Here is a 24,331-nt window from a genome sequence, read left to right on the forward strand (position 1 = left end):
TTTTTTGATGCAAATATGATTACATGCTTACTTAAGGGTCAATTCTTCTACTGATGACCTTGGAACAAGACGATGGTGAAGGGTGCTGCTGGTGGTGTCGGGTGGCCACTAGGGGGCAGCCCTTTGGAGGGAATGAAGAATCAGTGCCCATGTTAAGAGCTGAGATATGTTTAAGTGTCATCCTTCAAATGTGACATTCAGTCAAGGTCATGACTCCTCATGGCCATTTAGGATCAAATGAAACTTTCTGCAAAATACACCAGATCCCATGCCTTTGCCATGTTACATCTGCCTCCACCCAAATGGGCAGAGATGGGCATCCAAATGGGCAAATGGGCATCCCCTAGATCAACTGGTTAACTAAATCTTTGTCTCTCCTGACAAACTGATTTGTGCTTACTGTTCTAGCCCAGAGGGTGCTAAATACCAGTGCTGGTTTATATCCAATTCCTTCTCTCTCCCTGAAAAGTGCTTTAAAATCTGATAAATTCTTGGATGCTGTTAGAATGCATATAATATGGAAGCTAGCCTCAGGCTTCATTTGATGAGGAAAGTGCCAACTTTGGTCACAGTATGCTGGAGAACAGAAGCTGGGATTTCTTTTTATCTTGTCTAATTACCAACGCATTATTATAATTTCTTTAATTGATGTTTCTCCCCAATCTCCCTCAGAATTACATATATATATTCTTTTTAATTCTCTCGCCATTTTCTCAATACTTCCTCAACACTCACAACCCCACATGCCTTCTCTTCCCACCCACCATCCAGCTAACTGACCCGCTCAGAAACCCACCCCTAGACAGAGAGGAGTCTGCAAAGGCTGTGGTAGCAACAGTATGAATCCGAGCACAATACCATATTACCTCAAAGTTCTGAATTATACTTTTAATTCTGCAAATACTATCATACTTTTAAGACAGGCCCAAACTACAGAATCCTATTCTACTAACTGCCCTTTCCTTTCAGTAGATCTCATTGATTATGTGACTGTAATAATACAGCCTTCGCATTTACTAAAAAGCATGTTTTCAATTGATTACCCCTGCTTAGTCAATGGGATAAATGTATCTAAATGTTTTTTGGCAATAGAATAACTGTCTCATCAGTTTCCTTTCATGCTCAAACTACATCCTTTCCAGATTCAAAGTCCTTTATGGAAACGCATTTAGATTTAGAAATTATATACTTAAGAGCTTATAAGTATAGGCAATGTAGCATAGCGGTTAAGGAGCAGGACTCGTAACCGAAAGGTTGCCGGTAAGGTCTTGGGCAAGGTACTTAACCCACAATTGCCTCAGTAAATATCCAGCTGTATCAATAGATAACATTGTAAAGAACTGTAACCTATGTAAGTTGCTCTGGATAAAAGCGTCTGATAAATGAATAAATGTAAATGTTATAAGAGCTTACATATGATTCCAGAAACTGTTTATTTGAGGTATCTCTTACAGTTTTGTTTCTTGTACAAACCACCTGAAATTTTAGAATCACAAGCAAGAAAGAACAGCTTTGTATAAACATGTAGTCAAAAAATACAAAATACTGTATGTCATAAGTGTTGCTGCCGGTGTCAAAAAACAATACTGATAGTGTTAACACTGTACATGAAGCACTGGTCATTCAAGCACTGGTGCTTTACTTTTATGTTGAGAAATTAAAAAGCACTATGTAAGAAAGCAACTTGTCAAAACAAAATGTGTCTGGATAGCATTCATGAACTGCTGTATGTCTTTAACAATTGAATTTAAGATACTTCATAAATCAAAACAAAAAGAGGCAAAACTAGGTGAGTGACACCAAACTCCCAGAACTGAAATCCACACAATCTCATACTGATGTGCCCCCAGCCTCCTCATACTGAACCTGATTTTTCCACATCTTGGGTCCAACTGCATAAAACAATTTATTTTGTTATCTATACTGCTAGACAGACCTTATTTTGCTTTGCTGTCTTGTAACAGGAGTCAGACAGTTGAATAAAAATACACTTTAGAATTACAACAGGGCCTCCTTACAAAATCAAATCTTTTTAACTCATTGAAAGACAAAATATTGGTTATTTAAAAAGCCTACCTTAAGAAATACTTAGATTAAAAATTACCAATTAATCAGACATGCATCCAATAATTGTGGACTTCAGATTGTCAAAATGGAAAGGAAATGGATTTTATCTTGTTCAAGAGAAATACATGCTCAAGGCACACCCTGAATGCAGTTCATACAGGAAGTTTTAAAAACTGCACGAACTGCATCACTTATATATCAACTTGGAACTGTGAATTAGTATTCATTAAGACTGGTTTTAGTGCAGTGTGCAAAAGTGTTCACCATCTCATAGATATGTCCATGATGTGTCTACAATCTCATTTTAGCCTGGCTTCCTTTCAACAGATTGTTGCTTGTGTGCCTTTTAAGTATGTGATGAAAAATTGTTTCCCTGTAGACTGTATCAAGTTTTCTGCAAGATTAACTATATCTCTGATGCAAGTGAGAATTTAAGCAGCCAAGTTTTAGACTGCTTAATGCAACCATCTAAATTATGCTTCATATCTGACAACCTGTAAGACATTGTCTGTGAAACTGGCCCTGGTCTCCATCACATGCATGCACAGAATTTGCTGTCTTTTACCATCTGACCGAAACAAAAATAATCATTATGATTGTACACTTGAACTTTGATGAGATCAGGCTGCTGCTGCCGTCCTATTGGCATGGTTCTGTAGTGTATCAAAGTGGACCACCTCTACATTGTAGCTGAGTACTGACAGAGCACCATGACTGTAGGTTTGAATGGATTCAATGATTGACTTTCAAGTGAGATTTACCAGATCTCACCCTACCTCTTGCTTTTACAAGGTCAGGGTGCTCAACTGTCCAGAAGGCCCAGACCATGTGGTACTTTGTGCGTAGCCTCACTAGGAGCAAAGGAGCAGAGACTAACTGCAGGTCAAAACTCGGTGTGGAACGGGGCGTCGTTGTCCCTGGCCCCAGGGGTCTCGCTGGGCTTCATGAAGATACCCTCCATGGCTTTCCAGTAGTTGTGCTGGTTGGGGGTTGCCATGGCGTGGACCTCGCGCTGGCCGTGGATGGGGCGGCCGTACTGCTCGCCCGTGACCGACAGGAGGCCCTCCGTGGCGGCGTGCTGGAACCTCACCGATTCGTCGCGTTGCCAGACCGCCCCTCCGCACAGCACTGTCCACTCGTCCAGGGAGTCTCCTTCGCCCTCCTCTCCGAACGCGCTCACCTCCTGTAGGAAAAGGGCATCAATCATTACAATATTGGCATCTAGCAGATGCTCTTATCAAGAGCGATTTACATCGATTACATTTTTTTTACATTGTTATCCATTAATACAGCTGGATATTTACTGAGGCAATTGTGGGTTAAGTACCTAGCTTACCTACCTTTCAGTTACAAGTCCCGTTCCTTGCCCACTATGCTATACTGCTACCCAAACAAAATGCTCAGATCAGGTCACCTCCACTGGCACAATGTATAACCCCATATGGATGAGGCAGAACATGACCACTGTAAAATGTTAAAATGGTGGATTTCTCTAATTACCACGCCATGTGGAAATACTGAGTATTGATCATTAAAAAATGTATGACCTGGTACTACGGTGTGTGGCTACTTCATTTCAATATGTAATTTACAACTCTGCATCTTTTTAACACTAGTGATTGTTTACTTTTTTCTTCATAATCCCACAAGTAGCTGTCTTCATGCTAAACTAGCCTTGTGTTTAAAGCAGTACTCATCCAGTCATTGCTTGCACACAACATTCACCCATGCTAAGCACAGGTTTGTCGCCAGAAAAGAGAGCCCTTAGCAGGGCAGAATGTGACACTGTACCACCATACGGACAACTGTAAATAAGGCTCTCCTAGTACTCTGAAATCCCTTCCGTTAACTTCTTAGCAACCATCCCCATGATCTTATTTAAGAATGTATCTAAATTGTGAAATGAACAGCGATGCACTTGCATTGCAAAAGTGTGCTCACCTGGTTGGAAGACAGCGGTGAGGCGAAATAGTGGCTGTGCAGATTCCGGCCAGTGTTGACATGAGTGAGCCGGATGGTCTGGCCGCACCTCACCGGAGTCCCGCGGCGACACGCCGCGCTACTCGTGCCTCGCACACTCCAGTAGCTGTTGCTGTCTTCCACTGTGGTCACTCCCGTCACCGACTGCTGACCGCTGCCTGACAACGACACACCCAACACGGCCATCATTTCTCTCACCCCGAATAACAATAAGGGGAACTGACATCAAGCTTTTCAAATTGGTTTGTGTTGACAGATTATCTTTTAGGAGCAAACGTTGCACTTATAAGTAACCAAATTAGCTTCTGACTACAGTATTAGGTATAACGCAGTCGTGCCTAGACAACTTGCCTGCTTCTCAACGTTAGCACAGAAAGCTAGCACAGATAGAGATATATCACAGCGGTTAGCTAGGTATCTACTTAGCTGCATGTCAGAGTAACTAAGTCGCTAAGAAGTGGCATGCTGAAAAAAACTCGCAACCCAGCTAGCATTAGCTATTTTGTTAGGTATAATTGGACACGTTAACCCCAAGTCACCTAGGTTGGTGTTGGGTAGCCGGCTAGACCAGCCAGCCGGCTAAAACAGATGACCAAGCCTACTGTTCGTTTATTAAGCCAGCCAGCTGTTTTTGCGAAAACCCAATAGCATGAAACATAATAATCACATTCAGTCAAAGGATATGGCAAGCTATCAATGTAAACTAACAAACATGCAAAACAAAAAGAAAGAATGTTTGTGTTGTCACTCACCAGAACCATACCGGACATCGTGGGAGTGTAATCTGACATTGTGTCTGACATTAAGCAGTTTCACGACTGACCCACAAGTGACAAAGCTTAATTCAGTGCCCAATGACCCGGTATATAAGCAGGATAATAATACTGTATTTAAAAGAATGTGCAACAAAGTTACACAATGAGCCATTACAGCGCTCACTGCCCAGCAATCCCTGAAATCATGCAATATGCTACGTCACCAAAGACGGTAAACCAAGGCAAAAAACATGTGTTTTATGGAAAGGGCGCCTCTCGGTGGCTAGGCGTAGTACTTACAGGTCACCTAATTTCAATAAAAAGCAAATTAATCCATGGATTGAGGAACAGTTCTGGAGACATAAAGTTTAGTAAACATAAATACAACGTGTATCGGATTTAATGAATTTCAGACAGTAAGGCTGAATCCTCCGTGTAATACAATTTGTCGCCGCTACTTTTGAAAAAGCAGGACGAGAGGTGCAGTGTGCGTAAACGGCCAGCAGGGGGCTTTGAGTCATTGAAGTAAGCAGAGGCACCGGAAGTTCCCTCTATACATGCCGGAATTATTATCACGCCGAACTTCGCAGCCATTTTTGATACGGAGCTGCATTTATTTGCAGGTCCTCAACATCTTCGTCAATATTTTTTGGGTGTCGTTAGGTATTTAGTTGGATTTATTTTTACACCGGAAAGTAAGTACTGGCAGTTGTTCTGGTTTACTGTTTTTGTGTGTAGAGTCATCGTAAATACCACAGACGATATTTCGATCATTAATACTGGTTTTCTCTTTATTTAAACGGTGAGCTTTCGCGGCGCTTGTTTGCTAGGCTATGCGACTAGCCTGGTCTTGTGAAATAGGCCTTGTTTTGTTTGTCAGCGTTACAAAATTGTATGTTTTACGTTTAGTGTGGATGTTCGCAGGCACGTAGTTGTCGTTTTCTGTATGTTTCCCGCATTATTTAACAAGCTGTAACATGGCTAGCAAACTGTCTAGCAAGGTAGTTCGTTTGCTAGCTCATTTGCTGATTAGCTATCTGGACTGTTGATCTGTTGATTTGATCGACTTTTGTGATCTGACTACGAGACTACCGCAAAATCAAGTTACTTAGCTGCGGTACTGTGCGCTATATGCATGTAGCTAATCAGTTACCGTTAGCGGTGTCGATGCTGAAAGGACAGCTAACGTTAGCTAGCAGTACCATCATCAGACAGATTAGCTATTTAGCAAGCAGTTCTAGAATGCTGTTGGCTACCCATTGTTTCTAGAACGCTGCTTGTTACCATTGAGCAACTAACTAGGTGGATATCCAGATATTTAGTTTGGCAGAATTGGGCATGGGGTTTAAATTAGGGTTATATACAAGGCTAAACATTACCTGTTCCGTGGGATGTTGTCATGTCACGTTTTGTGTCGCACCTGCCATGCCCGAGGGTTGGCCAAGCCTCTTAAGGAGTTGAAATAATGTTACGGGTGTCTACACTGCAGGGCGTATGTAGTGAATGTTGCAGAACTGAAACGGGTATAATTGTGCATTTTTGACCCAAGGAAGCACACTCCATCCTTCGGACAGCTTTCTTTTCTTAAAATGCTGCATTAAATTAGTTTTGGACCCCGCCGTGGTGTTGGACATCACATGGTGTCAACATGTGATTTTTTTTTATGCGTTTGATTTCAGGGTTGGGTGTTTAAAAGGCCCTTCCAAAATGTCTGACTTTATCGAAAGTGAGGCAGAGGAGTCTGAGGAGGAGTTCGAGGAAAGGGAAGTGCAACCCAAAAAGAAACAGAAGATTATGGAAATTGATGAGGGTAAGGGAGATGAACACAACCATTTTATAAAATGTGTCATATTTGTCTTTTCGATATGGATTCGCATCCTCGCAGTAAGTGCCGGAGACGCTGCCACTTCTCAGATTCGGTGGAAAGAGCTCGTGAGAAACGTTCAATTTTTCCTTGGCTGTACTCAGATGAGGAAGAAGAAGAGGAGAATACCGAGGACCAGGATGAGCATGGAAACCTACGAGGGCTGATCGATGATGACGTGGATGATGAGGAGGAGGAGGAGGATGATGATGATGAGGGAAGTGGGGGAGCAGCCAGTGATTCAGGGGAAGAAATTGGACATCGAAGAAAGAAGCGAAGTGAGTGGACCTCGGTTCTGTAGCTTCCATCACTGTTGACGGCATGCCGGCCATGTTTGATGTCTGAATTTACTTTATCAAATTTATCACTTTATGTTTTTCTTGTCTGAATGTTATATTTACTTGAATTCCTTTTGTAGTTATTTTGTTAAAATGTACGCATAATGTTTGACTGAGGTAGCAATCATTTTAAGTTTTAAACTGGACCACTCTTCATTTTACTTTTGATGTAGAAGTATCTGTTTTTTCTGTCTAGCCCATGATTATCGCTTGGATGATGACGACATTGATCTTATCGAGGAGAACTTGGGCGTGAAAGTGAAGAGGGTAAATATCTGGCCTGTTTACAATTGATTCAATTTAAATTCTGAGATAATCTGACAAGATTAAGCATATTGATCTTTGTCATGTTTCCAAGTTATGCAGTACAAAACAAAGGTATACCAGGGTATTCAGAAAGACGTAAGTGTACTGCACAGTTTGAAATTTGTTTATTTAAAGGTGTACTCTGTGTGTCTGTTATTCTCCAGACACAAGCAGATATAATCTGAGTTTATACAAGAAAACTTGCTTTCAGTCTGTCCAAGATCATCAGTATCAAGTTAAATAGCTGTGAGACATTGTCTGACATTGATTCTCTTTGTACATAATGCAGTTTTTCAATGAGATTTTCACTTAAGTATTGCAGACACAGTGACACAAACGACTACTTCAGTGGATCTGCATTATTTCACCAGCTGCAACAAATGCCATATGCATTAGCAACCTACTCAGATTTTTATTGCTGATATTTGCAACTGACATTTCAAAATGTAATGTCTGATAGTCGTGCCTGCCCAGTTTGACAGTAATACCTGTTCTTTCCTATAATGCTAAAAACCCTGGCTGCTCCTAATGTTGGACAGCACTGCATTACTTGCATAAATGTTTGTACAATTAAGATAAAGGATAGCAGCTTGTGTTATATTACAGAGCCCTTTTATAAGAATAATAAAGCTCTGACAAAAAAAAAAAACAGCAGACCCAAAGCTAGATTGCTGTGAAGGCAAACGGCCAATGGGAACATATGTTAGTCTGAAACACTCGAGGTCAAGGGACTGAACACAAGTCAGAGATGGTTCAGTAAGTTATACCAGGATGGAGCACAGAGCAGGGGTGCTGTAAATGCTGAAGTAGGGCCAGAAATGTAACACACACAATTCAGTGGTGAGTTATTATAATTATTATGACATACTGTTCTATAATGGCTAAAGTTATTCAAAAATAATTTGATGAATTGCAAGAACAGCATTCTACTCTGTAAGAGACAAGCAGGGGTTTTGCCCACCCACATCGCCAAAAATGTGCTTTTCCCCCGCCACAACAGAAAAAATTCAGCCGCGTGAGAAATGTGTACGACGACGAGGATGAAGAGGACGACGATGGCAGGGAAGCCCATGAAAAGGACCTGATAGCGGACGAGATCTTCACAGGAGATGGCGGTGCCGAAGAAGGAGAGGCTGTTGACGTACCCCTGCACCCTGGCGATGATGAGGAGGAGGATGAGGAAGAGTCAGGTGAGGAGACAGTTGCCTGACTTCACCAGAGTTCTCCATGATTTATTCAGGTTTTTTCCTCTTTAACCTCTGAAATTGTGGTATCTGAAATCTTCAGATATCGACGACTTTATTGTGGATGATGATGGGCAGCCCCTGAGGAAACCTAAATGGGGGAAGAAGCTCCCAGGATACACTGATGCGTAAGTGTGCTACAGCTTTTCAAGGAGCAGATTTTACACATTGAAACCTGTCTTTGTCATAGTCTGCTCTGCTTTTCTGTTAGTACACATAATATGTGGCTGGTCCTCTCTTGCAGGGCTCTGCAGGAGGCTCAGGAGATTTTTGGCGGGGACTTCGACTTCGCCGAGTTCGACACGGAGGCGTACGATCACGCGGAAGAGGAAGAGGAGGATCCGGACGAGGAGTCCTGGGACCGGCCCAAGAAGCAGGCCAAGAAGCGGGTGGGCAGGCGCAGCATCTTCGAGATCTACGAGCCCAGCGAGCTGGAGAGCAGCCACATGACGGACCAGGACAACGAGATCCGCTCCACGGACATGCCGGAGAGGTTCCAGGTTTGTGTGGAGAGGGGCATGCAGGGGGGGTAAGGCGCAGTACTTTTAACTGCTGGCTACCGGTTCGATTCGCTGCTGGGGTACTGCTGTTGGGCAAGGTACTTAACCCAGATTTGCCCCGTGTGTGTGTGTAGTGGGGTGGGGGTGGGGGGGCGCGCATCTGGAGAGGAGCTTTTCCATGCTGTACCCAGCAGTGTAGCATAGTGGTTAAGGAGCAGGACTTGTGACCGAAAGGTTGCCGTGTCTGTTCTCCGCTGGTGCGTTGCTGTTTTACCCGTGGTCACCCGTGTTGCCCGAGTAAACATCTAGCTGTATGAGTGGGTGACGTGTAAAAGGTTGTAATCTATGTAAGTCGCTCTGGATGTGAGTGTCTGCTAAATGCCGATAATGTGATGTAATGACCCTGGAAGGTGATACTTACCGGCTGTCTTCATGTTGCATTCCTCAGCTGCGCAGTATCCCTGTGAAGCCCGCAGAGGATGAGGAGCTGGAGGAAGAGGCTGAGTGGATCTACAGGAATGCCTTTTCAACTCCAACTATTTCCATGCAGGTACATCAGGGTGCCTTATACCTTTGTTAGTTTCTCCTCGTAGGTATTTGCATTCTCCGCATGCTGAAGTTCAGGGATTATTTCCCTCTTCCAGTAGACACTATAAAGATTTACAGTAGTACAATGATGACTAGAGTGTCTGAAGTAAGCTTGCTTATGTTTCAGGAAAGTACAGACTACCTGGACAGAGGAACGACCAGCAGCTTCAGCAGGAAAGGACCTAGCACCATCCAGAAGATCAAAGAGGCCCTGAACTTCATGAGGAACCAGCACTTTGAGGTGGGGTAATCAATCAGTGTCAGCTGTTCCTCCAGTCTGTGATTTCTGTATGTGTTGTGCGCTATGACTGTAGAAGCAGCTGGTGGACACTTTTTGGTGGTCAAATTTTAAGATTAAGATTAAAACAGATATTTTTATGAGAAAATACACAACAAAACAGGTATTGTTATTGTGTATTTTGAGATCTAGATGTTACATGTGACAGGCTCTCCTTGAGATTGAAAGCCAAGGCTTAATCCAGAACTGCACCTATAGCTTGCCTGAGTGTCTAGTTTGTTTGAGAACGGTGTGTAATTGGTGCACTTTATGCATGCGCCCAGCAAATCGCCACGCATATCATGCTATCATTGTGTTACTTTTGTACGTCGCTTTGGATAAAAGCGTCTGTTAAATAAATAAATGTAAATGTAAATGTGAATGCTAGCCATTGCTTCATCAGGCTGCTTGTTCATTAGGAAAACCAGTAGCAATGGATATCATCCTTATGTCACTGAAATATTTTGTATAAATTAATATATACTTCATATACATATCCTGTATAGCATATACACATCAGAAGAATGTCACAGAAACTGGTTTTTTGATCAGATGTTAAGGGAGTAAATGTGTAGTCGTATTTGCAAGTTTAGCCACCTGTGATTCAGGGTAGCCCTAGCCCTAAAACCCGCAGATGGGAAACCTCTAGGGCGTTTTTCATGTACTTGTTTGGCTGTTTTTCTGCAGCAGTTTCACTGTGTTACGCACCACTCTCAGTCCTGTTTTTCATGTGGTTTCCTCAGGTTCCGTTCATAGCCTTCTACAGAAAGGAGTATGTGGAGCCAGAGCTCAATATCAACGACCTCTGGAAGGTCTGGCAGTGGGATGAGAAGGTATTTAGACAAGTCGCGCAGGGATTGTCCCCCTGCATTTTTTTTGTTGTTGGGATTTTATATTATTGTCTGTCCAGAAGAGACCAGGGCATTCTGAGAAGATCTGAGGATTCAGTGTGGTTGAAAGAAATGGTACTTGTGTTCTCATAGCACTTTTTTACCGGTTTCTCCAGTGGACCCAGCTGAAGACACGCAAGCAGAATTTGACGCGCCTCTTCCAGAAGATGCAGGCCTTCCAGTTTGAGCAGATCTCAGCGGACCCAGACAAGCCCCTTGCCGACGGCATCCGTCCACTGGACACCGCTGACATGGAGAGGTATGGCAGGGCTAGGGCACCCCCAGAGGGAGCAACCTGTTGCAGCTTGTGCGTGATCTGGGTGTGCTTGTGTGATAAACCGAAGCGTCACTCCTGTAGTCTTCGCTGAAGTTTTTGTCCGTCTCTTTCCCTGTCAGGCTGAAAGATGTCCAGTCTATCGATGAGCTGAGTGACGTGTACAACCACTTCCTGCTCTACTACGGCCGAGACATTCCCAAGATGCAGAACGCCGCCAAAGCCAACAAGAAGAAGTTGAAGAAGATCAAAGAAGTCTCGGAGGAAGATGGTAGGATTCAGACAAAAGACAAAAAAATTTGTCCAGACTGCCCAAGCGTAACATTACGTTACATTACATTACATCATTTAGCAGATGCTTTTAAAAAGAACAGCTTCCAAATAAGTGCATCACAATGCTAAGAATAATTATTGAAAGATACAAAAGGTCAGATACTGAGTTAAGTTCTAAACTAGTGTAGAGTGGTTTTTTTTTGATTAGATGCAAAAACTTGCTTTTATTGATTCAAAATAGTGACTTAAAATTGGTTTTGTTAAATTTATAAATGAACTTTAAACACTTACTATGCTGTGAGGAGACTTCTTCCATAGAGGAGTGAGTGACACGTAGTGTTCCCCACACAGGAGAGCAGGAAGCAGAGTTGGAGGAAGAGGAAGAGGAAGAAGAACAGAAGGGGCCTGACCTGAAGCTGGCATCCCGCAGGGACATGTACAGCATCTGCCAGAGCGCGGGGCTGGGTAAGCTGCCTCTCTATCCCAGAATCCTGAACTCTTCTGAGATTTCTGCCATAGCCAAGCAGACTTGAGATTGCAGGGTAGGGGGCAATGGCCGCTCACAGGGACTTGTGCTCGGTCTTGTTCAGATGGGCTTGCGAAGAAGTTCGGTCTGACCCCGGAGCAGTTCGGAGAGAATCTGCGAGACAGCTACCAGCGGCATGAGACAGAGCAGTTTCCAGCCGAGCCCGTAGAGCTGGCCAAGGACTATGTATGCAGGTGCGAGGGGGGTGGGGTCTGTGGCGTCTGGAGAGGTTTTCCATGCTGCACCCTCTCATCCACAGTTACATTTACACAGAGCTGAAGCTCATAGTAGCTCACATTGAAATATTGCATTACATTACAATATTAGCAGATGCTTTTATCCAGAGCTGCTTGCATATCGCAGGTTACAATTTTATCCGTTTGTACACCTGGATATTTACTGAGGCAGTTGTGGGTTAAGCACCTTGTCCGAGGGCACAGCAGCAGTGTCCTGGTGGGCAACTGGAACCAGCAACCTCTCGGGTACTAGCCCTGCTCCTTACCATTACGCCACACTGCTGATAGAAATCCGGTTTGGCATGACATGCCTGTCGGTTGGCTGTGTCATCCTAAGCCCGTGCCGTTCTGTGCCCCTGCAGCCAGTTCAGCACCCCTGAGGCGGTGCTGGAGGGAACGCGCTACATGGTGGCCATGCAGATCGCCCGGGAGCCGCTGGTCAGGCACGTCCTCCGGCAGACCTTTCAGGAGAGGGCCAAGATCAACATCAAACCCACCAAGAAGGGCAAGAAGGTACGAGTGCTCCCGGGGTCGCTTCTGTTTGGCCCGCTGTTGGCTGGATTCTGTTGTGGTTTTGCAAAGGCATTGCACACATGGAGGATCTCGAATTCTGTTTTGCCAATGTAATTGTAGTTGTTGTAAGTACCTGAGTCAGTAATAGACCGCAGGAAGTGTGATATCAGCCCACATGCTGCCATGCTTTGTTGGTTCCATGCGGAGTTGACTTCACTTGACTTGTCTCCCTTCTGTCTTGCAGGACGTGGATGAGGCGCACTATGCTTACTCCTTCAAATACCTGAAGAACAAGCCCGTGAAGGAGCTGAACGGAGATCAGTTCCTGAAGATGTGCCAGGCGGAGGAGGAGGGCCTTCTCACCATAGACATCTGCATCGACCTGGTGGGAGTGAAGGGGTGAGCGAGCCTTTCTGGGCTGTCTCAGATTTCACTACAGCTCCGTCTTATGTTCGGAGCATTAGCATTTACATTTACATTTATTCATTTGGCAGACGCTTTTATCCAAAGTGACTTACAAGTGAGGCAGAGTACAACACAATCTAATAGTCACACTATTAGAAGTGCGGCATGACCAAGTTTCAGTAGTTGGCCAGACAAGATATAAGGTAGCTGGTAGAGACACAAGTGATAACCATTACATTAGGACATAAGGACCAGGTTTAGGACATAAGAAATTGCTTTAGGTGGTATTGATTCAGGTGATCAGATGAGCACGGAAGAGCTATGTCTTCAGATGTTTCTTAAAAATAGTGAGGGACTTGGCAGAACAGACGAAGCGTTGGAAGGTCATTGCACCATTGGGGGGCAACAGCAGCAAAAGAACGGGTGGTGACACTCATCTTGTCTGCGCAGGTACGGGGGCGATCAGACCTACTTTGAGGAGATCAAGCAGTTCTACTACCGAGACGAGTTCAGCCACCAGGTGCAGGAGTGGAACCGGCAGCGTACCCTGGCCATCGAGCGCGCCCTCCAGCAGTTCCTCTACCCGCAGATGGCCAAGGAGCTGAAGAACAAGCTGATCGCCGAGGCCAAGGAGAACATCATAAAGGTAGCGTAGCCTGGGCGCTCTGTGATAGCAGCAGACTCGGGGTAAAAAAGGTCTGCCAAGGTAATGCTTCTCCAGCAGTGACAGGCTGAAACGCTGTGCTTTTGGGGGAACAGGTTATCAACTGTGGTCACGCTGTGCTTTAAAAATAGGAACTCTCTTTCAATGTAGGTTGGATCTACAGTGTGTTAACAGCTTTCTGTTCCACAGGCCTGCTGCAGGAAGCTGTACAACTGGCTGAAGGTGGCACCTTACCGACCGGACCAACAGGTGGAGGAGGACGACGACCTCATGGATGAGACACAGGGCAAAGGCATTCGCGTGCTGGGCGTGGCCTTTTCATCCAGCCGGTATATAGCGCCCCCTTTCTCTCTGTAGACACATTGCACGCATACTGTTGAACAGGGACTGGAAGTTCTTACTCCTTCGGTGTTACTTCCCTGCTGTGAAACGGCTTGTGTTTTTCCACAGAGACACCCCAGTCTTCTGCTCCCTCATCAATGGGGAAGGAGAGGTGGTGGACTTCCTGCGGCTGCCCAACTTCCTGAAAAGGAGGAACGCATGGAGAGAGGAGGAGCGGGAGAAAAAGGTATAGAAATCTTTGACGTCGTTGCATCCCTTTTTTGGTGTGCTGCCTCACAGACATATTCCCCCAGCGGGGAATCGAGCTGGCAACCTTTCGGTTACAAGTCCTCCTCCTTACCACTGTGCTACACTGATGCCACACAAAAAAATATGTAACAGTTTCTTTTTTGGACCTGCTCACGTAAATGAAAATGTAATTAATACATTGTTGGTTTGCATATGGTTTTGAATTTATACGCATGAACATACACGTTACTCTTCGTTCCAGTTGTAAACTGTAACGCATTTGTCTTATGCCCTCAGCTTCAAGATATTGAAAACCTGAAGAAGTTTCTCATCAGTAAGAAGCCCCACGTTGTTGCCGTGGCCGGGGAGAACAGGTGAGCTGCAGCTCCTCGGGTTCGGATGTGGCAGGTATCCCTGAAGGCCAGCGGTGTGACCGAGCCCGTGTCTCCCCACCCCCCTCTCCCCACAGGGACGCACACATGGTGATGGAGGACATCAAGCGGACGGTAAGCGAGCTGGAGCAGGAGGCCTCTCTCCCCTCCGTGGGCGTCGAGCTGGTGGACAACGAGCTCGCCTTGCTCTACATGAACAGCAAGAAGTCTGAGGTGAGGACCTGAGCTCCCCCAGCCAGTCACGTCCGACCCCGTCTGCGTAATCACGTGTTCAAACCCGGCTTTTGGTGTGTTTGTCCCCCCCCCCCCCCTCACCTTCCAGGCGGATTTTAGGGACTACCCCCCTCTCCTGCGGCAAGCGGTGTCTGTGGCGCGGAAGATCCAGGACCCCTTGGTGGAGTACGCCCAAGTCTGCAGCAGCGATGAGGACATTCTGTGTCTGAAACTGCACCCTCTTCAGGTAAGATTGTGAACTGCAGACAGAGCAGTACATTACATTACATTACTTTATTGGCATTTAGCAGACAGTCTTCTCCACAGCGACTTACGTAGGGTCCAGTTTTTACATGTTACCCATTTATACAGCTGGATATTTACTGAGGAAATTCTGGGTTAAGCACCTTGCCCAAGGGTACAGTAGCAGTGCCCCAGCGGGGAATAAAACCGGCAACCTCTCAGTTCTGAGTCCTGCTCCTTACCACTATGCTACACTGCTGCCCCAAACAAAGAACAACATGGGTTTGAACCCAAAACCTTCTGCACAGAACACGTATGCCTTAGCCCTCTGCTCCAACAGTCATGACATTAGTAGTAGTAGTTGTTCAGGAGGGTTTGCTTACATGACAGCAGCTGCTAGCCTTTCCCAGTTGCTGGAATCCTCTTCTCGCAGTTGACCCTCTTCAGCTTGATGATGTGTTAACACCATGTCCTCATCGATATCCTCGCGTCTGTCCCGCTTGCTGAAGTGCCTAAACTGTGGCCCTGTGACCCATCTCCTCAGGAGCACGTGGTGAAGGAGGACCTGCTGAACGCCCTGTACTGCGAGTTCATTAACCGGGTGAACGAGGTGGGCGTGGACGTGAACCGGGCGATCACCCACCCCTACACGCAGAGCCTGGTGCAGTACGTCTGTGGGCTAGGCCCCAGGAAGGGCTCTCACCTGCTCAAGGTGAGCCATGTTTCAGAGCCGTGCTCTGTTCTCATATTTATTTAAACCTGATCTTTGCACTGTTAACAGCCACATTTTGAATGGGTCATTTTAAATTGTTAGTGGTTACACAGAAATTGCATTTATCAGCGTAGCAAAACAAAACGAAGTGTGTTGTAGGAAAATATAGTATAAGCATATTTTTGAAAATTGATGTATTAGCAATATTGGGGAAAAATATACATTGTTACAGGAGGTCTTATATTTGCTGTGTAGCATGCATACACAGTTTGTGGAAGTAACTGGTAAAACTTTATTAAAAGATCATATGAATAAGGAATAACTTGCCAAATGTGACTTGTGTGATGTCTTGTAGGCTTCTCTTCTAAGACGTTCCCTTCTTTCTGTGTGAGCCTTGGAATGTGTTTATAAGTCCTCCCCTTTTCTCCATCCCCAGATCCTGAAACAGAACAACACTCGCCTGGAGAACCGGACGCAGCTGGTCACCATGTGTCACATGGGGCCCAAGGTCTTCATCAACTGTGCTGGCTTCATCAAGATTGACACAGCGTCTCTGGGAGACAGGTCAGATATCTATGTGTATGGGTGTGGTCGGGTGATGCCACAGGTTTTTGGTCGTAGGAATATTATGTATAAAAGGACAGTTTTGACGCTTTACGTTTTATGTCTAGTCATTTCATTATAGCAGTTGGCTTTGCTTTCATTCCATGATGCAGAGTGACCCATAACATTTTACGCAGTGGTGCTGAGCTGTATACACAGTGTGTACCCTAGAGAAGTGTAGACATGGTGGGAAAGCACAAGAACTAAGTAAGGGGACAGTGGAAATGAAGAGGTGGGGTAGCCTGCATCAGATCTGAAGGCATCTGTGATGACAGACATGCTCCAGTCTGAGAGAATGTGCGTGGAGCAGCCGAAAACACAAATATAGAGTTTCTAGAGGCTCCCAGTACTTTTCAGCTTTATCACTTTTTCATGCAAACAGTATCCTTGTTTGACTATTTATGCAACAGCTTAATACAGTAGGTTGCTTTTGTTGGATTTTAAAGACGATGGTGCCCTTTTGTGCATGTCTTCTAATGTGGTAGGTATTTTATATGGACTGCTTATTGAAAGAGTGTTAACATCTAACTTTACCAGGGTCACCTGCTCCACTGTCTCCAATAAAGTTTTGTAACAATACTGTCCCTGCCCCCAAAGTCAGATAACTCCAGGCTTAGGCTTATGCATTTTTATGTCTGAAAACATTCAAATCCTCAGTTAACGAACTGTGTTCACAAAATCCAATATAAATGTAAATCAAATGTAAATATCAGGCTTATTCTGTGTTCATGTGATGTATCAGAGAAGGCAAGCTTATGCATTGCTATTTTTGCTCAGGTCCAGAGGCGCATACCCATTCTTTGGTTTAAGACAAGATCTTAATTTGTTGACAGTCGGTCCTGCCTTCTTTGTTGCAGACTGAGGTTGTTAGAATGCTGAGGTTGTTAGAATTCTTAAAATGATAGAGGAGAACCAACAGGCCACTAATCACACCTCCGTTCTCTTGTCATGGAAGGAAGTTGTTTCCGGTTCTCACGGGTGTCTCGTTATTCCCCGCAGTACGGACTCCTACATCGAGGTTCTCGATGGGTCGCGCGTGCACCCCGAGACCTACGAGTGGGCTCGCAAGATGGCGGTGGACGCGCTGGAGTACGACGAGTCGGCGGAGGACGCCAATCCCGCCGGAGCCCTGGAGGAGATCCTGGAGAACCCGGAGAGGCTGAAGGACCTGGATCTAGACGCCTTCGCCGAGGAGCTGGAGAGACAGGTCAGCGCGGTCGTCCGCTAAAAGAGCCGCTGGCCCTGCCAACCAGACGCGGTTTTTTCCCCACAGGCATCGGCTCAACTTTATTTTAAAAACAAATTGATACTCTCTGCGACTGTGTGCTGTGGTGGCAGGAACAACAGTTCAGCTGACATTTCATTGTTGTTTTTGCTGTTGCCTGACATATGTCAGCAATGATGTTTTGTCCAACCCAAATAGGAGTACACTGACATATCTGAAACCCCTCATTCTTAGAAATGCGGTCTGTGTGCTCTCTCACCAGGGATATGGTAACAAGGGCATTACCCTGTACGACATCCGTGCAGAGCTGAGCTGCAGGTATAAAGACCTGAGAGCACCCTACAGGCCCCCCAACACAGAGGAGGTGTTTAATATGCTCACCAAGGAGACGCCGGAGACCTTCTACATCGGTAACGGCCGTTGGCATGATTCCTCTCAAGTAATAATGTATAATATAGTCATTGTCCACATTAGTTTCATAACACAAAGGTGGAATAGTGCAACTGATTAATTTCACATCTATTAGGCATTGGTGCAGTAACTAATTTAGTCTGGAAACTTGAACATACTTTAAACGTTTAGATTTTAAGATGACTTCCATGCATTCTGTCTCCATGTGTTTCACTTCAGTTCTCCATTTCCATGTGTGCCCCCCTTAGGTAAACTGATCACCAGCGTTGTGACGGGGATAGCTCACCGGCGCCCCCAGGGGGAGAGTTACGACCAGGCCATTCGCAACGACGAGACGGGTCTGTGGCAGTGCCCCTTCTGTCAGCAGGACAACTTCCCTGAGCTCAGCGAGGTAAGACCGACACAGCCAACCCCGGCCTCTCGCGTGCGGCAAACTTGGGCACGTCATATAGTCTGAGAGGATTCAGTAGGAAAGCACATGCATGTGAGTGACTGACGGCAGCGTCCTAGAAAAGCCCCGTGTTGACTTCATTTGACAAACTGCAGTCATGGTGCTGTCTTTCCTGATGTGCCAAAAGGAGCAGTGATTAGTATGATAAAACATTGCACATTGACATCTGTTTTTTTTTTTTACCCACGTATTCTTCATTTTCCAGATATATTGGGGTTAGTCATAGAGTGAGCTATTGTGTTTGTGTTGAAATCTGGTTGATGAAGTCACACCGCCTCCCTGGAGAATATCCTTTTCTCTGGGAGACTAACTGCTTTGATCCTCCTCATCCCCTACCAGGTGTGGAATCATTTCGACAGTGGCTCCTGTCCCGGTCAGGCCATCGGGGTACGCTCCCGCATGGACAACGGTGTCACTGGTTTCATTCCAACAAAGTTCCTGAGTGACAAAGTAGTCAAGCACCCGGAGGAGAGGGTTAAGGTAATACCAGTAGTACAGTCCTGCATTTCCTGTGCCTCATTGGGCTTTGTAGTGCAACATTATTGGCATTTGGCTTTTACCAGCTGCATCATAGGTTACAGTTTTTTTACATTTACATTTACACAGCTGGATATTTACTAAGGCAGTTGCGGGTTAAGTACCTTGCCCAAGGGAACAACAGCAGTGCCCCAGAAGGGAATCAAACCGGCAGCCTTTTTGTTGCGAGTACTGCTCCTTACCACTATGCTACACTGCCACCCCACCATACCAGTGAGGAGAGAGTATGATCTCCATTCTCTCTGCTCTGTGACCGCACCTTTTTGCACATGTACCACGTTTTCTTGGCTTGTGGTTGGATGTGTTAAGCTTGATCCTGATTAAACCAAGAAAACGTGGCTCAGATCGATGGCTGTTTGTAACTTCAGGGTAGAGCGCTGAACTTTGGGGTTCATTTGTCAGGTTGGGATGACGGTCCACTGTCGGATAATGAAGATCGACATCGAGAAGTTCAGCGTGGACCTCACCTGCCGAACGTCAGACCTGATGGACAAGAACAACGAGTGGAAGCTGCCCAAGGACACCTACTACGACTTCGACGCTGAAGCCGAGGACGTCAAGCAGGAGGAGGAGATGAAGAAGAAACAGCAGCGTACCAGTCAGTTCACAGAAGCCGTTACTCTTTCTGCACCATACGGCCTTTAACGCTGTAGTTATGTTATTACATTACATCATTATATTACATTACGGGCATTTAGCAGATGCTCTTATCCAGAGCGACATACTTAAGTTACAATTTCTTACGTTACCCATTTATATAACTGGATATTTACTGAGGCGGTCGCAAGTTAAGCACCTTGCCCAAAGGTATAACAGCAGTGCCTCAGTGGGGAATTGAACCAACAACCTTTCGGTTACATGTCCTGCTCCTTACCATTACGCTCCACTGCGGCCCTATATCTCCGGAGAACACCGAGTCTGTAGCTTATGAACATTTCATAGCCTGTAGAAATATCGCTTTGTTGAGTTATAATGTTTCATAATATTTGTGAGCCCAAGGAGCTGCAAATAAGAGATTCTGTAAAGACTGTAGCTTTTGACACAGCTTTGTGACAGAGTTCTCTTTCTGCATTCGCTTACAGCCTACATCAAAAGGGTGATCGCGCACCCTTCCTTCCACAACATCAACTTCAAGCAGGCAGAGAAGATGATGGAGGCCATGGACCAGGGCGATGTCATCATTCGGCCCAGCAGCAAGGGGGAGAACCACCTGACGGTCACCTGGAAGGTTGCGGACGGCATTTATCAGCACGTAGATGTGCGTGAGGAAGGCAAGGAGAATGCCTTTAGCCTGGGCCACACCCTGTGGATCAACAATGAGGTGAGGGACTCGTGGACACAGATTCTCCTCTTCACTGTCAGGCCAGAGTGCTGAGCCCCCTGGTAATGTTCACTTCCAGAGCCTTTTCAGTTCTCCACTCGTGAGACCAGCATGCTAGACTGCCAGGTACAGGTGCTTTCACAATGCTGTGTCACCAGAGCCCATTTCTCTCCCTCTCATCCTCTGCTCTCTCTCTCTCTCTCTCTCTCTCTCTCTCTCTCTCTCTCTCTCTCTCTCTTTCCTCTCTCTCTCTCTCTCTCTCTCTCTCCCCCTCTCTCTCTCTCTCTCTCTCTCTCTCCCTCTCTCTCTCTTTCCTCTCTCCCTCTCTCTCTCTCTCTCTCTCTCTCTCTCTCTCTCTCTCTCTCTCTCTCTCTCTCTCTCTGCAGGAATTTGAAGATTTGGATGAAATTACAGCTCGTTATGTCCAGCCCATGGCAGCATTTGCACGTGATCTTCTCAGCCACAAATATTTCCAAGACTGTAATGGCGGAGACAGAAAAGTATGAATTTCCCCTCAGTTTTCCACTTCAGTAAAATCTTTGTGTGTCTCAGGCATGAGGTCTTACCCTTATTGAGGCTTCCTTTTTGTGAACTAAGGGTCATGTAACATCCTTTTATGAGTGTGTGAGCCTGAAATTATGAATCAAGGTGCTTTAGCAAAGAACTCTGGGGAAATTGCCATTAAGTGGTTTTTGTTTTTTTTTTTTCCTTCTTTCCTTCCATGCTGTAGAAAATGGAGGAGCTCCTTTTGAAAGCTAAAAAAGAAAAGCCCACTTTCATTCCCTACTATGTGTCAGCCTGCAAGGACCTGCCAGGGAAATTCCTGCTGGGCTACCAGCCTCGTGGAAAACCAAGGTGAGCTGTGCACCATTCCTTTGTCCAGTTGTTTTATTATAGTATCTAATGGCTTTGCAAATGTCTGTTTTTCTAACCTAATGGCATTCTTATTTGGTGTAACCAAACAGCTGCATCCAGCAAGTTATGACACATGCCTTGTATGTGTGTGGGAGTGATTTTTGACCTCAGTCTGTGTGCACAGAGGGGGCAAAAAGCAAGTGACTAAAAGCAGGATTTGATGACTTGAAGAGGAGTCAAATTCCCTTACACGAATTAAAGAACTTGCATTGAAGTATGCTGCAAATCAGTATCTTAATGCATGATAGACATACGTCTGCTCCCATCTGAATGCCAAAATGTTTTGTGGCGTCCTTGCAGGTTTTGTATTGAAAAGACTCATCACTTCTAACGTGGGTCTAATGTGCAGGTTTTTACATGTGAACAACAAGAGCTGGAATGTCATCTGCTGCGGTTTTGTGTCCTGCAGGGTGGAGTTTGTGACCATCACTCCCGACGGCTTCAGATACAGATCCCAGATATTCCCCACAGTCAACGGACTCTTCCGCTGGTTCAAGGACCATTACCAGGAGCCAGTGCCAGGTGAGTGCATACAGCCCCTCTGCTGAAACGCTCGCAGGATCAGCTTTGGGTTAGAGTAAAATGACACCCGGTTTTGTGCCAGCAGTGGAAAGTGTAACTGCTTCTCGTTTCCCTTATATAGGCATTACCCCCAGTAGCAGTAGCCGAACTCGAACCCCAGCATCGGTCAACGCCACACCGGCCAACATCAACATCGCAGGTCAGTTTTCTTCCAAATACAGCATGCTCCTCCTAGTCATAGCGGCTCAGGTTGACTTGCCTTGAGCTGTAAACTGCAAAGCCTCAGATAAGAATAAACTGTGTGAGATTCGGATCACATTCTGTAAATGCTTTGATCTTGAGCTTTTATACCTGTACATGTAGTATTGTGATGTATTTTGGATTCCGTGTTCTAGGGACTGTTGTTGTGTACTTGGTTTCCATCAGATTGCACAAGATAACACTATTCGAGCCCTACCACAAGTCATGCTCACACTCACTGGTCACGGGAGTGTTGTTAGTCTGGTTTGACGCTGTTGCTCGTTTAAATTGAATGGATACTCTTATGTTCTGTTGTGCTGGAAGTCGCTTTGGATCAGAGCGTCTGTTAAATGCATGTAATGTAATGTACCTGCCTCCCTCCCAGACCTGACGCGAGCGGTCAGCGCCCTCCCTCGGAATATGACCTCCCAGATGTTCAGTGCCATCGCCGCGGTGACAGGGCAGGGACAGAATCCCAACTCCACGCCGGCGCAGTGGGCGTCCAGCCAGTATGGCTACAGCGGCGGCAGCAGCGGCGGTGGCGGCGGCAGCAGCAGTGCTTATCACGTACGTCTCAGAGTCACCGCTCTGCCTAAGACTTCCTGCCAGCAGGCTGGCTGTTGTGTTTGACTGTTCAGCTGCAGTATGTCTTGTCTTAATGCCACTCAGTTTGCTGACCTGCATGCCTTTGGCTTGACTGGAGATTGCCTGTGTTTGTGCCTCTCCGTGTCTGTGTGTCTGCCTGTCTGTCTGTGTCTGTGTGTGTTTGTCTTTCTGTCTGCCTGCCTGTGTCTATGTGTGTCTGTGTGTTTGTCTTTCTGTCTGCCTGTCTGTGTCTGTGTGTCTGCCTGCCTGCCCGTGTCTGTGTGTGTCTGTCTCTGTGTCTGCCTGTCTGTGTCTATGTGTCTGTCTCTGTGTCTGCCTGCCTGTGTCTATCCATGTCTGTGTCTGTGCCTGGAGCTTTCGCCCTGAGAGGCAGACGTCCTTTCTCTGACGCTTGCACTCCTGTTCCCTCCCCAGGTGTTTGCCACACCGGCCCAGCAGCCCATCACCACGCCCCTGATGACCCCCAGCTACTCGTACGCCACCCCCAGCCAGCAGCAGGCCATGACCACCCCGCAGTACCCCAGCAGCACCCCCCAGTCCTCGCACGGGCACCCGCCTTCCTCCACCCCGTCCTCATCCTCGTCCCGCGTCAGAACACCACAGCCAAAGTAAGTGCATTGACGTTAATATCAGGGAAACACAGCTGTGTGTTGGATAAGGGTCTGAACTCCACAACGTGAAGCTTTACATTCAAATCTTGGGCGGGACGTTGCTTTTGTACCCTGTGTCAAGGTTTTTTGCTTGAAGGCAGTTTTTGAGTTTCAGTAAATGTCTGTATTGGATAAAACATTTTACGTGATCTGTTGTTCACATAAAAATTTGTGTAATTCTCCTTGGATGAGACTATCTGGTAAGTGGGGAAAATATATTTTAAAAAATGCATATCGCCCCTCCTTGAGCTGTTCAGCAAACTTAAAAATGTGAAAACTTGTAATGTGCTGGATTTAAAGAGCTCCCCCTTTCTCCCTGTGGCTCGCAGGACGAACACTCACACAGCGGTGGACTGGGGCAAGATGGCCGAGCAGTGGCTGCAGGAGAAGGAGGCGGAGCGCAAGAAGCAGAAGTCCAGGATGACCCCGCGGCCCTCGCCCAGCCCCATGATCGAGAGCACGCCCATGTCCATCGCCGGGGACGCCACCCCCCTGCTGGATGAGATGGACCGATAGGCACCGGAGGGGGAGAGTGCAGCCACCTCACACCGACCTCCCCCCTTCCCATAATCCCACACTCTGCTCCCCAGCAATCCCACAAGCCCACTGCCCCCACTGTACTCGCCATCTCTCTCCTCAGCCCCAAAGCTACTTTATTTTGTAATAACAGTACTGGAGCAAAAAAAGCTACTTCATGTTGAGACAAAGATGAACATTTCAAAAACGGGCAGTTGGACAAACAAATTTGGGAAATGGACCTATGACAGAAGTTTGTCACGTGGGGTTTTAGTTTTAATCAAGGCAAGGCAAGGTTTTTTTGTTTTGTTTTTTGTTTATTTAGAAAACAAAATAATTAGGAGGAATTGCTGACTAAATGAATCATCTTGACAGGTTGACATGGTTGTGTGGTATCGCAGTATGGTGTTCAATATTAGCCCCCTGTCCTCAGCTTGCCGTCGCTGCGACCACCACAGCGGGCAGGTGAAATGCTAACGGCATGTCCTCAGGCTTTGCCAGGCC

The 24,331-nt window shown here is 46.0% G+C and overlaps 2 protein-coding genes across 2 annotated transcripts; one reads left to right on the forward strand and one right to left on the reverse strand.

The window, feature by feature from the left end:
• Nucleotides 1-1,358: 1,358 nt before the first annotated feature.
• On the reverse strand, nt 1,359-4,993 carry sdf2 (stromal cell-derived factor 2). Its single transcript, XM_036524863.1, has 3 exons — nt 4,800-4,993; nt 4,009-4,205; nt 1,359-3,250 (listed from the first exon to the last, which is right to left on the reverse strand). Exons 1-3 carry the CDS (start codon nt 4,972-4,974, stop codon nt 2,951-2,953), a joined length of 672 nt encoding a protein of 223 aa, XP_036380756.1. The 5' UTR covers nt 4,975-4,993; the 3' UTR covers nt 1,359-2,950.
• A 411-nt stretch (nt 4,994-5,404) lies between these two features.
• Nucleotides 5,405-24,142, forward strand: supt6h (SPT6 homolog, histone chaperone and transcription elongation factor). Its single transcript, XM_036524054.1, has 37 exons — nt 5,405-5,497; nt 6,482-6,612; nt 6,771-6,944; nt 7,201-7,271; nt 8,311-8,500; nt 8,598-8,682; nt 8,799-9,054; nt 9,503-9,604; nt 9,770-9,883; nt 10,663-10,752; nt 10,926-11,068; nt 11,206-11,354; nt 11,708-11,821; nt 11,947-12,076; nt 12,481-12,631; nt 12,876-13,030; nt 13,487-13,682; nt 13,890-14,029; nt 14,151-14,268; nt 14,568-14,644; nt 14,740-14,875; nt 14,985-15,122; nt 15,663-15,830; nt 16,267-16,394; nt 17,433-17,640; nt 17,921-18,068; nt 18,318-18,460; nt 18,860-19,000; nt 19,460-19,655; nt 20,140-20,378; nt 20,765-20,878; nt 21,109-21,233; nt 21,703-21,815; nt 21,937-22,014; nt 22,441-22,622; nt 23,076-23,269; nt 23,641-24,142. Exons 2-37 carry the CDS (start codon nt 6,510-6,512, stop codon nt 23,825-23,827), a joined length of 5,196 nt encoding a protein of 1,731 aa, XP_036379947.1. The 5' UTR covers nt 5,405-5,497; nt 6,482-6,509; the 3' UTR covers nt 23,828-24,142.
• Nucleotides 24,143-24,331: the final 189 nt, after the last annotated feature.

The sequence above is a fragment of the Megalops cyprinoides genome, chromosome 3, assembly GCF_013368585.1.
Source record: "Megalops cyprinoides isolate fMegCyp1 chromosome 3, fMegCyp1.pri, whole genome shotgun sequence".
Classification (NCBI taxonomy): Eukaryota; Metazoa; Chordata; class Actinopteri; order Elopiformes; family Megalopidae; genus Megalops; species Megalops cyprinoides.

Excerpts from the sequence above, each read along its gene's own strand:
- sdf2 (XM_036524863.1), bottom strand. The coding sequence starts at position 4,974 with ATGGCTCATTGTGTAACTTTGTTGCACATTCTTTTAAATACAGTATTA. Across the intron at positions 4,206-4,799 it reads CGATGTCCGGTATGGTTCTG|GCAGCGGTCAGCAGTCGGTG; the intron begins GTGAGTGACAAC and ends TGTCGTTGTCAG. Across the intron at positions 3,251-4,008 it reads CACCGCTGTCTTCCAACCAG|GAGGTGAGCGCGTTCGGAGA; the intron begins GTGAGCACACTT and ends CTTTTCCTACAG.
- supt6h (XM_036524054.1), top strand. The coding sequence starts at position 6,510 with ATGTCTGACTTTATCGAAAGTGAGGCAGAGGAGTCTGAGGAGGAGTTC. Across the intron at positions 7,272-8,310 it reads TGGGCGTGAAAGTGAAGAGG|AAAAAATTCAGCCGCGTGAG; the intron begins GTAAATATCTGG and ends CCGCCACAACAG. Across the intron at positions 11,069-11,205 it reads GACACCGCTGACATGGAGAG|GCTGAAAGATGTCCAGTCTA; the intron begins GTATGGCAGGGC and ends TTTCCCTGTCAG.